Source organism: Danio rerio, chromosome 10, assembly GCF_049306965.1.
Source record: "Danio rerio strain Tuebingen ecotype United States chromosome 10, GRCz12tu, whole genome shotgun sequence".
Classification (NCBI taxonomy): domain Eukaryota; kingdom Metazoa; phylum Chordata; class Actinopteri; order Cypriniformes; family Danionidae; genus Danio; species Danio rerio.
In genome coordinates, this window is record NC_133185.1 from 18748650 (window position 1) to 18766042 (window position 17393).

A 17393-nucleotide genomic window follows, 5' to 3' on the forward strand; every position below is an offset into this window, starting at 1 on the left:
TATGTCCTCTTTTTCATAGACATTCCTCTGGCCAGAATTTCTAAATAAAAACATGGCTATTCATATGTTACTGTACAATAATCACTGTAACAATGTTATAAAATCAGTGCTGACCTTGGCAGGCTCCTGTGCGGGTGTTTGGGATGAACCCTCTGGTGCAGGGCGAGCTGATAGGTGGGCACTGCTCGCACGAGTGACCCCACGCTTGACCCACTGTGGCACAGCACAAGGCCTTACTGCAAACAAATTCACTGCTCTGACCTGCACACTTCCTGCTGTGCACTTGGATGAAGCATGGGCCTGTCCGGTAGTCTGCGATTTACATAAACAAGAAAAGAATGCACAATTATTATTATAAATTATATTATCAGGAAAGTAGTTTATTGTACATTATTATTGTCCAATTATTATTTGTTGCATATGCACAAATATTTTAAATTCATGACAAAAGGCAATTAGAAATAAACTGTCCTTCTAGAATTACAGAACAATACAGAATCCAGTACAGCTGATAAACAGAGAGACGCAGACAATAATGCAGTCAAACTCAATTCAGTTAGCAAAAGTGCATGTAGTATAATTTTATGATGTACTGATTATATACAGTTAGGTCCATAAATATTGGGACATCAACACAATTTTAACATTTTTGGCTCTATAAACCAACATAATAGATTTGAAATTAAATGAACAAGATGTGCTTTATCTGCAGACTGTCAGCTTTAATTTGAGGGTATTTACTTTACATCCAAATCAGGTGAACGGTGTTGAAATTAAATTTTTGCTATGGATTGGTGGAAAGGAGAGAGAGTGATAAGGCCAATTATGATATTAGGAGGCCATGAAGGACAGAGGCCAGTGGGCAAATTTGGCCAGGACGCCAGGGTTAAACCTCTACTCTACTCGAAGAACATCCTGGGATTTTAAACAAACACAGAAAGTCAGGATCTCGGTTTAACATCTCATCCAAAAGAAGCCGCTAACTGAGCGGTATAGAGTCCCCATCAACATACTGGGTCATTAGGACCCCCACAGACAGTAGGTTGATGCCCCCCGTTGCCCTCACTAACACCACTTCCGGCAGCATTCTAGCTTTTCCATGTGTTCTCCCATCCAGGTACTGACTGAGCGCAGCCCAATTTAGCTTCAGTGTGAAAGTTGCAGAGTTAGCTGCCGGTGACATGACCAGTCTAAATGACATGAGGAGATGAGAGATAAAATAAAATAACTAAAATAGTTATTTAAAGTCATGTTAGATCTGAAAACAGATAAAGATTTTGGGACGGAAAACTAAAAGAAAAGAAACAAAGTCCAGCCAGGTATTAATAAGAAGCATAACTAAGACTGTTGTTTTACAATCACAGGAAGAATTTTAATAACCCATATTGATCTTCCATCAAGCAAACAAACAAACAAACATGTGTCTTATAATGATGATTAAAAGAGTCTTAGCAAAGCTGCAGCACATGGAAGGCATCTGGAGAGCAAATAGCTCAGGTAGTCTGGACAGTCCTCTGTAGAGACATGTGTTCTGCATTACGCAACCATGAGCTTCCATTTACCATGAGCCACTAGGCTAACTCCTAAACATCCTGAAAACCCCCTGATCTATCCTCATTTTATTTTTCTCTGTTTCTTTAAAGTGAATGTTTCACAGTTTCAGTGTAATTCTACAAATGTAAATGTTTAGTATAATGATCTTACCTATATTACTAATGCTTTATAACCATTAGAACATATCCAGTATTAGAATTTATTTCAAAACCATAAAAATTCCATGAAGGCATACAATTTGAATTCAGAGTTTCTTTTAACTAAAACATTTCTTTTTTTTTCTTTTACTTAATTTTTTACAATATTTTACAACAATTTCATCAGTCAAAGTTAGATAATCCATTTACTAACATAAACAAACAATGAACAATACATTAGTTACAGAATTTTTCGTATTTTTTAAATGTTAGTTAATGACAATAAAGTAATTCAAAGTTCATATCTCATGTAACAGTACATTAACTAATGTCAACAAGCACGGCTTTGGATTTTAACACAATAGTAAATGTTAAACTATGATTAATAAATGACTAAAACATATTGTTGATTCTTAAGTCATGTTAAATACATTAACTAACATTAAATAATGAATTCTTATTGTTAGGTGTGCCCATATTACTCTGCAATGAAATAAGTTTATTATTAATGAATGATTTTTATATATAGCTTATTCTCAATTGTGTGCATTTTCTGCAGAAAACGTTGACAAATCTAACCTACCAAATGTTCTTACTGTTGTACAAGTCACTAATCATTAGTTATTAGTTAGATTTTTTCAACCCGGTCTCAGTGGAAATATGTGCCAAGGGCTTCATTTTTGAGAACCGAGAAATATGTACATTTTCTTCTAGTTTTGGTTTTCACAAATCCACTAGAGCAGTGGTTCCTAACCTTTTTTTGCCTGAGAAATCCTTTACCCCTGGAAAATATTGTAATGTCCCCCTCTACATTTAATGATATTATCGCTCATACAAGTTTGTAGTGATGATGACAAAAAAATGTTGTTTTCAAAAACAAAAAGTATGTTTATTACTATATATAAACATGTTTATGCACAAATAATAGACTAATGTAAAATATAAAAGCAAAACATCAGTAGGCCATTTATAAATGAAAAAACGTTTTCTCAGAGGATGGCAAGCTGACAAAACATTGCTGTTGCTCTGATACAAGTTTTATTTATTGGAGAAAAGTACAAAGCACTGCAGTGTGTGTTCTTTGTTTGTCTAAGAAAATTTGTCTAACCAAAATGGGAATATTCCATACAAGCTGAAGCTGAGCGGTCAATTCTTGTCACGTGACTTGACTCGCAACCCGAGGTTCGGTGCGGGCGCATCACACCGCTTGTGTGCGCAAACAGCGCACCTTCATTGGAAAAAACAAACTTGTGCAAACTCTAGAAATACGTGATATGCGAATGGCCCCTAAAAGGCCGCCATCATTTGCGATCTCCATCAGTTGATCTTCTTGCATAGACATGCTGGATTCAACTGATTTGTTGACAAATGGGTTGCGAATCCATTCCTTGGCAGTTCGTGGATCCTTCACTGAGCCTTTTCCCCTTAGCAAAGAAATAAGCTTAAGTAACCAAGATGTAAACAAGAGAATACGGTCATTTTTTTTAAATAAAAGACTTTTCAAAATAAAAGATCGTTCAATCTCAGATAATAAACAAAACGGAAATAATTGATGATTTCCCGTACCAAATGATCACGGGATCTGTGGTTGAGGACCACTGAACTAAAGGATAAAATAAAGGCAGCATGATAATTTTCCTAATTGTCCCCTGCTAAGAAATTTTTGAACTATGAACAACCTCGAGGCGAAGCAGTGGCACAGTAGGTAGTGCTGTTGCCTCACAGCAAGAAGGTCGCTGGTTCGATCCTCAGCTCAGTTGGCCATTTGTGTGGAGTTTGCATTTTCTCCCTGCGTTCGCATGGGTTTCCTCCACTGTCCAAAGACATGCGGTACAGGTGAATTGGGTAAGCTAAATTGTTCATAGTGTATGAGTGTGTGTGTGTTTGTGAGCAAGTGTTTTTGGATGTTTCCCAGAGATGGGTTGTGGCTGGAAGGGCATCTGCTGCGTAAAAACACACTGGATAAGTTGGCGGTTCATTCCGCCGTGGCGACCCCAGATAAATCAAGGGACTAAGCCGACAAGAAAATGAATGAATGATGCAACCCCCACAGAGCTCGCTGAGGGTTCCCTTCTGGGCCGGGATCCCCCCGGGATCCCCCTGAACCACTGCACTGGAGGAACCTTTTACATTTTTGACAATGTCAATTACGCTACACCCACCCCAATGTTGTGCAACTGATACTTCGTCCGTACGGAAATAAGTGGTCAGTAGTACCGCCCTGTAGCATTCATTTTACACACAAAATGCAGCCATAATGTACCCTGGTTTCTCGATTCTCAAAAAAGTAGCACTGGACACATTTCCCTAATTATTTTTTTCCACACATTACCCTAAATTAACAATTTATTAACAGATTTTCAATACTCCTGACAGTAACAGTGACACTGAAAACTTTGTGATTTGTTTTTTACCTCTCTCACACTGTGGTCCAGTGAAGCCGTATCCACACGCGCATCTGTTCGGTCCAATGCAGTGTCCACCATTCTGACAGTTTTTTTCACAGACAGCTGAAACAAAACCACCTGCATTAAAACATTACTGTATTCTTGTGTTGTATATATGTGACCCTGATCCACAAAACTGGTCTTTTGTTGCACCGGTAAAATTTTAGCCAAAAATTAATTATACAAGTAAAACATTGTGATTTGTTTAGTGAAGATTGCGTACCATTAAGGTATTTTGTAAATTTCCCACTGTAAATATTTAAATACTCTATTTTTGATTGATAATATACATGGATAATAGCTTAACGTGGATAAGAAGCCCTAATTTAAATATCTGTAAACAAGATTTACTCAGTATTTTAATATATAAAACCCCCTGATTCCAGATAATTTTGTCCTATCCTAACAAAGTATACATCAATAGAAAGTATATTTAATTGACTTTCAGAAAATGCATAGACCTCACCCCACTTATAACTAGTTTTGTGGGCTAAATCACGTTAGATCAGGGATTTAAGACATATTAGTCATATATAATAAATCATTTTAATGATAGTTTAAATTTGAATTTAATTTGAAAATGTAGGTTTATCAATTATGGCAGACTTAAAAAACAGGCAAATGTCAATACATTACGTGTTGTTGCTGTAATCTTGCATTTCAAAGCACTGGCAGAAGGCCATGGCTTTAGAACCAAAATCAAAGAAACTTTTAATACCAACTTAGTGCCAAACAGATGAGCCAAGAGCTTTGGCCTGCCTTCTATTGTCTATAAGCAAACCCTTGAACTTCTATAGAAACGACTGGTTCTCGGCATGATTTACATCTGCTGCAATCCTAAAAACCCATGAAAGCCTCCAGAGGTCTGGTATGATTACAGTTTATGAAAAACTTAAAGATCTTTCAGAATATGACTATGTTGCTTTAGTGAACAAATCAGTTTTTCACATAATTGTTTTAAAGAGGTGGTCCACTACGATATCAGATTTTCACTTTTAGGTGATATATAATGTAGCTGTGTGAACATAAACAACATCTCTGAATGTAATATTCCCAAAGTTCAATGAAAAGGGGGACATTGATTTTTACAAAGTTAGTTTTAGCAAAGCCTACGGTGAACAAAGTTTGGGGACTACAAAAAAAATACAACTAACCAACTTACTAAAGATTTCATATCACTACACATGCTTATTCCCTATATATGTGTAGAATTTTTCAAAAAGACTATGCGTAAAGTTTGACTGTGTGCTCTTCTTCTTCTTCTTCTTAGTTTTCTGGCGAACTGCATTCTTTGTACATATCGCCACCTACTGTGTTAGTTGTGCAACCAGATTCTGTTATTGCTCATCCCCAATCCCACAGACCTCAGAGTCCAGGTGCCGGTTGACGCTGTGTGTTCAGCTCCTCCCCCCTGCACACTGAACTCCTTAGTCCCTAGAATTGTACCATAGCCTAATTTTATTTACTTACATGAGTTATATTTTAGTTATATTATTGTGTGCTCTTAATTTTTCTGTCTGATTAAAAGCAGCTAATGCTGCTAGCTGCTATAACTGACAGTATTTACACAGCCCAAAAGTGTGCGCTTGTAGGAGCGTGACGTGATAATGTGGAGCCAATCCACGAATTCCAGCACTTTATGTTAGCTGACCAATCAGAGCATCTTGAGGGCGGGCCTTTAAGAGAGACTAGGAAATATGACAGTTGTTTTCATGTTAGCTAGGTAGCTGAGTTCCAAAAATACTTGGAATTGCAATCGAAAGCACAATACTCTGTAGATGCTAAGTAACAAATAAACACTAAAACAGCAGGTATCATGTGAAGAATACCAAGAGTTTAACATAATTTCACATCTAGGCCCAAAACAAGCAGCAATGGAAGCATTACAAACTTGTAGGCCATGTATCAGGAGATCTGCAGACGTTATACTGTAGGACAAATGATACTGGATGTATTTTTTTCTTTATTTCTTTATTTACTTATATTTTTTAGCATTAGTGGGCAATAAGTGACAACATGAGAGGAATAAACACAGGCAGAGGTCACCAACACAATTTACAGTAAGGATGTAAGCAGAAGCCATATACTTACGTTGTCCACAAAAGCTTCCTGTATATCCCTTTGGACACTGGCAATAGTCATCTTCACACACTCCTCCATTCATACACCTTATATTGCATTGTTTGGCTTTAGAGAGTAAAACAGAAGAAAAAAATATAATCAGTGGTTTAATGTGGTGGTTCATGTTAAAATTGGTTAGGATATTGTCCAAGACAGAGCCATTAAATCTGCAAGATGTATTCATAAGAATATCTGTAAGAAAGAAGGTCTGTAAAATATCTGCTGTGTACAATGACCTTATAAATGCTTTTAAAAGGTCTTTTATATGAATATTGTACATTTTAAACATCTTAAAAACATATAACATCTATTTAATGCTCTAATTAATATGTCTCGCAAACAGACGTCTCCAATGTATATGTGCTATCAGAGCTCAAGTGTTACCTGTGTAGAGTCAGTTATTTAAAAAAGTCATTCATTTCTAAATGCTTATTACTTATTGCATTATTAAAATTATACTTAAAATAAATTTCTAATTACATTAAAAAGTAATTAAAATTGTTGACTCAATGCTACTTTCTATTAATAAATTCAATACTACTTCTAAATTCCATCGCATAGACCAGGGATTCTTAACCGGTGGGCTGCGGCCCACTAGTCGGCCTCAGCGAACCTGTAGATAGACCGCGAGCTTAAAATTAACTTTCAATATTATACCCTAATTTTTGGATTTCATTATTAATATGCTATATTAAAATGATCAAAGAAATGCACTTTCTCCTGTTCTCTGATTGATTACTTCGGACTCGGCACAAAAACAGCCTCATCGCATCTGCAACTAGTACACATCAGTCTGTTCATTCACAAACTATGTGTTAAGTTAAAGTGAAAGTCTTTCTTTGTGTATTTTTGTATGAACTATTTAATAATGTTAGTGTTTTATAACGAAGGCATGCCAATACCGGACGATCTAGCGAGGCTCGATGGGGTTTCTGCCATAGAATGTAAAATAAACTTTAATATGAGCTTCAGACGCGCTCTGGCAGAGCTGTTCACTGTTCCTGTCAGCGATCTCCCAATAATACCCAGCTTTGAATGAGATTTAATGAGCACTTAATTTACACAAAAAATATAAATCTCAGACATGGACTTTCAAAAATTGATCAGAAAAGAAGTGGGTCCCGAAGTGAAAAGGTGGAAATCCAGGCATAGACAATAATGGTTTTGAGTCAAACAGGCAATAGTGTCTTTTTTTTTTTACATTCAAAATGCATCATTTGGTATCAAGGCACACAAAATTTGAGTAATTACACCCTATTTCATATATAGTCATTTTGAGAGGCTTAGTTAATTCATGGTTTCTTAAGCATGTGAAATTTTTGGTCAAATGTAACCTAATAATCTAATTATTTTGCATGCTGAACGCAATTACAATTACTTTATACCACATACAGTCCCTGACAAAAGTCTTGTCGCTTGTTTGCAAATTTACTTTAAGTGTCACTGAAGTATATTTCTAATCAAGATTTGTTTTTTACAAGAAATGGCTCATTTTAATCCCAACAGCTTTTGTTATAATGTTTCAGTGCAAAATGAAACTGTCAAAAAGTATTCTTATAGTTCCAGCTTTGTAAAGCCAATTGAGTCATTTTTTGCAAAGACATAAGTCAGGGGTCACCAATCTTGATCCTGGAGGGCCGGTGTCCCTGCAGGATTTAGCTCCAACTTGCCTCAACACACCTGGCTGGATGTTTTAAGTATACCTAGTAGGACCTTGATTAACTTGTTCAGGTGTGTTTGATTAGGGTTGGAGCTAAAATCTGCAGGACACCGGCCCTCCAGGAACAAGTTTGGGGACCACAGACATAAGTGTTGTCACCTTGTCATATGAGCTTCACCTGTGACTAATAATGGATCAATTGGGTCTCAGGTGTGTATAAATAGAACCCCAGTACACTAGACCTTCACATCAACTGCAACTAGACCTCTGCAAACATGCCTAAGATTCACCCTGAGACTAAAGTGTTGATTATCAAAGTGTTGAATATTGATAATCTCTGGGAGTCCTGCAAGACTGCTTTCTTTGCTATTCCTGATGACTTCATCAATAAGTTGTATGAATCCTTGCCAAACCACATGGATACAGTTCTTCAAGCTCATGGAAGTCATACAAGATATTAAATGTGGATCTCACAGCACCACTACTTAGTTTGCTGACATATTTTTGTATCTGCAGTAAATTTGTTCAATTTCCGTATAGGCGACAGAACTTTTGTCTTGGCATAATTTGACCTTCCTTTTTAGATTAAATGATAAATCTTCTTTCAGTGAAACTAATTTATTTCCGAGTATTAAACTACATTTGGGAGGATTTTAGCTTTTCATATGAGCTCTTCCTAAAACCAATTTGTTAATTAAAAGTCAGGTTAACAGCAGGTGTTTCTACAAAATAGATAAGCGACAATACTTTTGTCTGGGACTGTATATGGTCATGAACAAATTTCTCATTCTGTATATTTGTATAACAAAAAAATATAACTACTCTGCTTCTCTGAATGTATATATACAGAATGAATGTACATACAGTACATAGGCAAGTACATTTTAGGGTTTTTAAGGCCAGATTAAATGCAGTACACAGAAAGTATTCAGACCACCCTAAGTTTTTCACTCGTTATATTGCATACATTTGCTAAAATCATTTAAGTTCATTTTTCCCTTATTAATATACACACAGCACCTTATATTGACAGAAAACCCAGAATTGTTTATGTTTTTGCAGCGTTATTGAAAAAGAAAAACCGAAATATCACATGGTCCTAAGTGTTCAGACCCTTTGCTGTGACACTCGTATATTTAACTCAGGTACTGTCTAACAATGCATGTCAGAGCAAATGAGAATTATGAGGTCAAAAGAACTGCCTAAAGAGCTCAGAGACAGAACTGTGGAAAGGCACAGAAAAAAAGGTTTAATTAAAGACTAGCATAGTGTAGCGTACTTTGTGATTATGCTTAGTCTTGGTGCAATTAAAACCACCACATCAAACTTGCAGCTTTTATAAAATTATAGTGAATCGCTTTTGAACAGATAAATCACAATTTTGAACAGAATAATTACAACTAGATCGTACAGCACTATGGGTAATAACTTAACATGGGTAAGATGTCCTAATTTGGACATCTTTAAACAGGATTTTCTCAGAATTATTATTTTAACACCCTCTAATTGCAGATTTTAAAATAGCTGTAACTTATAGTTCTATCCTGACTAATTTTACATTAATAGAAAGATTTTATTCATTCATTCATTTTCTTGTCGGCTTAGTCCCTTTATTAATCCGGGGTCGCCAGAGTGGAATGAACCACCAACTTATCCAGCACATTTTTACACAGAGTACTAGCTTCCATATGCATCACAAATTATGCTGTTTAGGTTTGATCAACCTAACTTAAGAATCAATGAATTACCAGTCACACACATTCTTAAAAGTCATTTTATAGAACCTGGATTGCAAGATTTGTTTATTAATGTAAAAAAAAAAGAGAGATAATTAGATTAGGGATTTAGAACAGAAAAAAAAACAGAACTGTTGACATTTTTGCTAATTTATTAAAAAAGAAAAATTGAAACATCACATGGTCCTGAGTAATCGGACCCTTTGCTGTGACACTCATATATATCACTCAGGTACTGTCCAATTCTTCTGATCATCCTTGAAATGTTTCTACACCTTCATTTGAGTCTAGTTGTGCTTGATTATACTGATCTGGCCAAGGTTACAAAAATATTCTGCTGCATTTTAGGTTCCTAAAAGCACAGTGGCCTCCATAATCCTTATATGGAAGACATTTGAACTTCCAAAAACTGGTCATCAAGCCAAACTGAGCTATCGGGGGAGAAGAGTGAGAAAAGAACCCAAAGATGCCTGTGGCTGAGCTCCAGAGATGCAGTAGAAAGATGGGAGAAAGTTTATGGCCCAACGGAAGCCTCTTCTCAATGCAAGACACATAAAAGCCCGCATGGAGTTTGCTAAAATTATGAAACATAAGATTCTCTGGTCTGATGAGTCCAAGATATACTTTCTGACCTTAATTCTAAGCCTTATGTGTGGAGAAAACCAGTCACTTCTCACCACATGTCAAATACAGTCCCAACAGTGAAGCATGGTGGTAGCAGCATCATGCTGTGGGGGGTGTTTTTCAGCTGCAGGGACAGGAAGACTGGTTGTAATAAAGAGAAAGATTAATGTGGCCAGTACAGGGATATCAGGACCTCAGACTAGGCCAAAGATTTACCTTCCAACAATACAATGACCCTAAGCACATAGCTTAGCGAAGAGTGGCTTCACAACAACTCAGTGAATGGTCTTGAATAGCCCAACCAGAGCCCTGACATAAACCCAATTGGGTATCTCTGGAGAGACCTAAAAATGGCTGTCCACTGACGTTTACCATCCAACCTGACAGAACTGGAGAGGATCTGCAAGGAAGAATGGCATAGGATTCCCAAATCCAGGTGTGGAAAAACTTGTTCCTTTCTTTCCCAAAAAGACTCAAGGCTGTATTAAATCAAAAGGGTGCTTCTTCTAAATATTGAGCAAAGAGTCAGAGTACTTAGGAGCATGTGATAATTCCGTTTTTCTTTTTAAATAAATCTACAAAAATGATACCAACAATTATTTATTTTTCTGTCAATATGAGGTGCTCTGTGCACAATAATGAGGAAAAAATTGTTTAAATTATTATAGCAAATAGCTGCAATATAACAAAGAGTGAAACATTAAAGGGGTCTGAATACTTTCCGTGCCTAGTGTATCTGCAAAATAAACAGTATAATGTCAAAACATACATGATTTAGTAAAACAGGTTGTAGCTGTTTGTCCACCAGGACATGTGCACATGTTAGGTCTGGAGCAGAAACCATCCCCACAGTCACTCCGGCAAATAGCTGCAATAAAGAGCAAGACAAAATATTAACAGAACATGTCACTGCAGTTAACAAACATTGTAAAGTCATTTTCTTTTAAATATTTTAGCAAATGTATGAAGTCAGTTGACCTCAAGTTCACCAGGGTTATTATAGGAGTAAAGGAACATAAGTGTAGATACATCACATTAATTCAACATCTACTAAACACTACTGAACACTATAGTGATTGTCTGCATTGTTAATACTTTTCTCAAATTTTACTTTAGCTTGAGTCTGTTTATGCATCTTTCATTCAAATTGTCTAATAGGCATGGGCCGGTATAAGATTCTTATGGTATGATAACCTTGGGAAAAAAAAATCTGTTTCTTTTTTCCATTTTTAAGACAAAATATTTTATTTTTGAGAAACATTTATAACATTTTGAAGCAGTAAACATGTCAGGCTAAATAATTTCAATGAATCATTGAATTCTGCTGTTTTCATTAGTTTCCAAAAACACAGATTTCATTTCAATTTAAGACGGCATATTGGATATATTCTTTGCTGGAGATAATGCTGTTCTAAAAAACTTAAAACAAAACGTAAAAAAAATAATAACTCACGCATACCTTAAGAATGGTATAGCAGAAAAATTTGGCGATTTTAAAACCTTGACTTTTTCAAACTGCGGTATACCTTAAAAACGGTTATCTTCCCATGCCTATTGTCTAATCAGGTCAAAAACCTTATATTTTTAATTAAAATTTGATATGTTTAATTTATTTGAAGTCTGTATTCTTCCACCTTAACAAAGACAATATAAATTGACACTTTCTGAGCACACCATGTCATTAATGAACACCTGCTGAATACCAAATAGAATCTAAAGGGGAAAGAAAAACAACAAAAACAGAAAGATAGACTATCTAAACTATGAATTGCAAATAAATTAACTGTTTGTCCAGATTAAACCAAGTTATCTGCATTGTTGGTAACAAGGTAGGCATCTCAACATATGCATGTAAACAGTTTTAAATAAATGTTTTTATTATTAAGAGGAAACAAAAAATCTAAACTCTTTTTTGTAGCCTCCCAAATGCATTTTTGTGCATTTTCTGGTAGTACCTAGAATAGCAAAGTCGAGTAAAGGAGGTCGAGCCTTCTCATTTATGGCTCCTAAACTCTGGAATAGCCTTCCTGATAATGCCCGAGGCTCAGACACACCCTTGCAGTTCAACACTAGATTAAAGACCTATCTTTTTAGTAAAGAATATACTCATTGCATCACATATTAGTAAGATTCATTAATGTGCTCCATGCAGGTTTTTGCATCTCGTTTATATACACTATGAACAGCAGCTACACTAATTATTCTCTTTTATTCTCTATTTCCACCTGGGGATTCTCATTCCGAGGCCCCCAGAGATTATGCAGCACCACTGACGCGATCCAAGACCTGCAAAGAGATAATCCCAAGACTTCCATAATCCGGGACCAAGCCATATCCTGAGCAGCTGCTGTATCATGGAGGAGTAGAGAGCATGAGACACATTCCTGTGAGACTCCAGGGACAGACGAGTCTTCGCTGATGTCCAGCGCTCTCCAGCCCCCAGCGCCTAGACTGCAGCTCTGCACAAGACGTTTGGCCATAGGAGATATGGTCGTGGCCAACTGAGCCTGGTTTCTCTCAAGGTTTTTTTATCCTTCACTTTCGCCAGTTGGTGAATTTTTTAAGGTCATGCCACAGCATCTCAATAAGATTCTGACCACTCCAAAGTCTTCCTTCGGTTTTCTTTAGCCATTCACAAGTGGACTTGCTGGTGTGCTTTAAATAATTGTCCTGTTGTAGAATTAATGGTTTCCAATTATCAGAGTCTTCCAGGTCCTGAAGCAGAAAAACAGCTCCAGACCATCACACTATCACCACCACATTTTACTGCTGATATGATGTTCTTTTTCTGAAATATACATAGTGGGATGCACACCATTTAAAAAGTTAGACTTTTGACCTGTCAGTCCACAGAGTATTTTTTCAAATGTCTTGGGAATCTTTAAGATGTTTTCTCACAAAACTGAGACAAGCCTTTATGTTCTTTTCGCTCAGCAGTGGCTTTCACCTTGGAACTTCACCTTTTTTAAATGCAAACCATTTTTGCCCAGTCTCTTTCCTATAGTGGAGTCATGAGCTCATTAACTGAGGCAAAAGAGGCCTAAAGTTCTTAGAATGTTGTTGTGGGGTCTTTTGTAACCTTTTGGATGAGTTGCACTCTTGGGGTAATTTTGGTCTGACGGACACTATTTGTAGATAATAGCCCCTTTCACACAGTGATACCGGTAAATATCCGGAAAATTTCCGGAATGACTTTACCGGTAAATTCAAAAAAGAGCTGTTCACACAGGCGAGGACGTTACGGAATTTTTCCGGAAAAGAGCATTCACACATCCATCGCAAAATGTCCGTAAATTCTGACATCATTAACCAGAAATGACCTCTAAACGGCTGCGCTTGTGTTTGTAAACATTTGACAACATTACAAACTCTTTGGATGGATCCGTATTGAGTACAACTCCAATGAAAACATATAGAGGAACACTTTCGCATGTCGAGATGTTCATGATATGTGTGTGTGCTGGCGCTATGGGCGCTCACGGGCACACGCAAAGCTTGAAGGTAAACAAACAACGGATTATCATAAACATTTTATCGATAATTATTTACACAGTTAGCATTAAGAAGGAACATAGAATTGTTATCTGACTAACATCTAGCAGCTAAAGGTGTCTGGAAAAATATTCAAAGGCTTTTATTCTCATAAACCACGCACAGGTGAATGCGTCTGACTGTTCTGATTGGCTAAAGCAGGTGTCTCACGTCAGCACGTTCTAGACGTGGACGCACTCTTTCCGGCAATCTTCCTTCTGCATTCACACAGCGCAGCATTCCAGCAAATTACCGGTAATGTTACAACTTCTCTTTCCGGAAAATAGCCAGAACGAATTTACAGGTATTTTCAAAAAGAGCCTGTTAACACATACAACCTTTCCGGAAAATTGCAGGTAATTTTCCGGAAAGGTCTGTATGTGTAAAAGGGACTATAGACTCTTTAGAAAATGCTTTATAATCTTTTCCAGACTGGTAGATTATTTTCTTTCTCAATTGTTTTTAATTTTTTTGAATCTCTGAGGGGTGGCGCGGTGGCACAGTGGGTAGCGATGTCAAAGAAAGAAGGTCGCTGGTTCGAGTCTCAGCTGGATCAGTTAGCATTTCAGTGTGTGGTTTGCATGTTCTCCCCGTGTTCATGTGGGTTTCCTCCTAGGTGCCCCATTTTCCCACACAAGTCCAAAAACATCTGCTTTAGGTGAATTGGTTAAGCTAAGTATGGGTGTGAATGAGAGTGTTTCCCAGTGATGGGTTGCAGCTGGAAGGGTATCGGCTGCATTAAACAATAATGCTGGATAAGTTGACGGTTCATTCCACTGTAGCAATCCCTGATTATTAAAGAGACTAAAGCCTGGTTTATACTTCTGCCTCAAGTGATCGGTGTGACCCACGACGCATGCAATGCGCGTAGAAGTGCATTTATACTTCTGTGTGCTGTTTCTGTTGCTCTGCAATAACACATCTGAAACACTAGCTAGCAGTAGGTGTTTTTGTTCCTCTGTGTCAATTTTTTTCGCTGGTGTTTTGTTTTTTTCCGAACGCGTCCTTAATGTACAAGTGGCTCAAACTAGCTCATTTTGAGGCTGGAATTGGCAGACGTGCAACAAGTTTAATCTTAAGGTAAACAAAAGACAACAGTATCCATCCGGAGCTCCTTCACGGGACTCCACAATCACTGCAACGGGCTCGCGCGGCTCTCATCTCCGCCCACAATTGTCAGCGCTACCAAGCCGACCAATCACAGAGCTTGCGATATGCGTCGTTGCGACGTGTAGTTACATTTTTTGAGAGGTGCGCGTCAGCATCGCCAACGGCCACAGAAAAGGCTATGTGTCCACGCATATGCTGCGTCGTAGCATACACGTGCGCTTGACACAGAAGTATAAATCAGCCTTAAACCGAAAAGAAAATTAATGAATGGATCTCTGCATGATGACTAGCTTTTGAGGAACTTTTGGTCTACTTCACTTTTTAAGGTCCTATTTAAGTGATTTCTTGATTAGGAACAGGTGTGGCAGTAATCAGGCTAGGGAGAATTCAAGTGTGATACACCAGAAATAAGCTATGTTTTAACAGGAGAGCAAACTCTTTTTAACACATGGCTATGTATTTTTTATTTTGTTTTCTCTTAATAGTAAAAACCTTCATTTCAAAACTGCATTATGTGTTTACTTGTGTTTTGTGTTTGACTAATATTTAAATTAGTTTGATGATCTGAAACAATAAAGTGCAAAACAATATGCAAACAAAAAAAAGGATAAATCGAAAGGTGGCAAATACTTTTTCAAATCATTGTATACAAAGACAGTAAAAATGTCAAATTTAAATGCCATTTATGATCTGCTTTAAATCAGACTTGGAATTAGGTTCAGTATTTATTTTATTGTTGTTGTTCTGTTTTGTTTTTTGCTGTCCACACTTTAAAAGATGCATCTAGATAAAATATGGATACGTAAAAAATATAAATTTTTGCTGGCAGTCTAAACAAAAAGACAAAAACTACAACTGACTGCTGAAATTAACTGCAAGGATCTTACTTAAGAAAGAATTTACATCTAAATAAGACATCCTTCCCTCTCTTTAGGTCAGTTTATTTCTTTAATGTGTACAATTGACAATTACTTTAGTTTGAGCTCAAGTTAATATAGATTTTTTGTTAATATAGATTTTTTGTTGCTGAAAATTAGGATTGAAGTCACTTTTATTGTTATTAGTTCATGTAAACATTGAGTTGTTACTTACTGCGGATTTTGTTTTGAGGTTGCATATTTAAAAATACTATTAATTTTACATTATGTACAAGTGAACTTTAGAAAAACTGTAATATTGTTTATAGTCTGTTGTTTATTTCCAATTAATTTAATTTAATTTAAGATATTATAGTTAATAGTAGTATTTTTTAAAAGCTTTTTTTTAAATTAAATTAATATTGATTTTATTTAACTTCAACTAAACTTGTTTTATAGACTCGGAAGAAATATCCAGTATTTATTAAGACTTAATAATGGTTTAAGTTGTAGTTTCCTCTAAAAAAAAGAGTATTTTATTTTATTTAGAAAATCAAATTCAAAAGCACACCCAATGAACTGAGAGAGTGAGGCACATCTGGATGTGGACTTACGCACAACACACTGGTTGCCCCCAGGCAGAGTCTTCCAGCCTGGACAACAGAAGGACTGCAGACGAGATCCACACACATTAGGGCTTAAAAAAGAAAACTGTGATGAGCTTCGAAAGTATATTCACCTTTCAGACAAAGCAACAAAATAATTCTCCACATGCCAACAATTATAAGAGCTAGTCTAAAAGCTCAAAGGGAAACTGTTCATGTCTCTTTGACACATGCTCCTATAAAACACAGAATGTGTTTCACAGAAGCCCACATAACACAGTCTTATATCCTACTAATAATATCAGCATTAGTTTGAATGCCTGGCATAAGACTCACCCTCTCAGGGACTCTTGTTTTTGGCGTCTCTGTGATCCATCAATATGAACAGTTGCTTTTCCATGAATTCCAGAGATTTTCCCCGTTAAAATTCCCAACAGAGCAACAAATCCAAATAAACACCTGAGGTCCCCCTGAGATGACATGATATATCCTAGTGCAATTTAACCCAGTGTACCTTTACAGTCTGTTAGTCCATGAGATGAAAGGGAAATCATAACATATCCGGTTTTTGACCAGAAAAGTAAAGCTACAAGAATAAGAATTGAAGTACAGGAGGAGCGCACTTAGTGAAGAGAATGAAGGAGGATCCTAAACGTTTGACTGAACGATATAAAATCATGACGCCAGCCAGCACCAATCTATCCTAACGTTACCCACTAGCAGCTGGACGCGACAAAACTCTCTGCACTCTTGAGTGAATGGGTATTGCTATAGCAAATCGTTCTTTAATTTAACCAGATAATAATAATAATATGAATAGCGCATATTTGTTCGACTGACTGATGAAACGTAAACGCAATAAAATATTCAATTAATAAAAGGGGTTAATTATTACATTAGCTGATTGGCTACGTTGTTTTAAAGCATAACGTTACCCGAACGAGGGTTTGTTTGGTTTGTTTTGATTTGTTTTTTGAACTTGATGGTTGGCGTTGGATCCGCCTGCAGGAT

The 17393-nt window shown here is 36.7% G+C and overlaps 1 protein-coding gene across 9 annotated transcripts in view; it reads right to left on the reverse strand.

Annotated features, from left to right (window-relative positions):
• Nucleotides 1-16978, reverse strand: part of fbn2a (fibrillin 2a) — a 168160-nt gene extending 151182 nt beyond the window's left edge. For 8 of the 9 annotated variants that reach the window (XR_012386197.1, XR_012386196.1, XR_012386195.1 and 5 more), the window contains exons 1-6: nucleotides 16719-16978; nucleotides 16392-16474; nucleotides 11049-11147; nucleotides 6230-6325; nucleotides 4106-4201; nucleotides 115-312 (exon numbers count right to left, since the gene is read on the reverse strand). Coding sequence is in view for 6 of the 9 variants with exons in the window: in XM_073914544.1 (XP_073770645.1) it covers nucleotides 115-312; nucleotides 4106-4201; nucleotides 6230-6325; nucleotides 11049-11147; nucleotides 16392-16474; nucleotides 16719-16864 (718 nt within the window). In the remaining 3 variants the exon portion in view is untranslated. The remainder of the gene's footprint in view (nucleotides 1-114; nucleotides 313-4105; nucleotides 4202-6229; nucleotides 6326-11048; nucleotides 11148-16391; nucleotides 16475-16718) is intronic. The other variant, XM_073914548.1, reaches the window with a different exon arrangement.
• Between the last annotated feature and the right edge of the window lie 415 nt (nucleotides 16979-17393).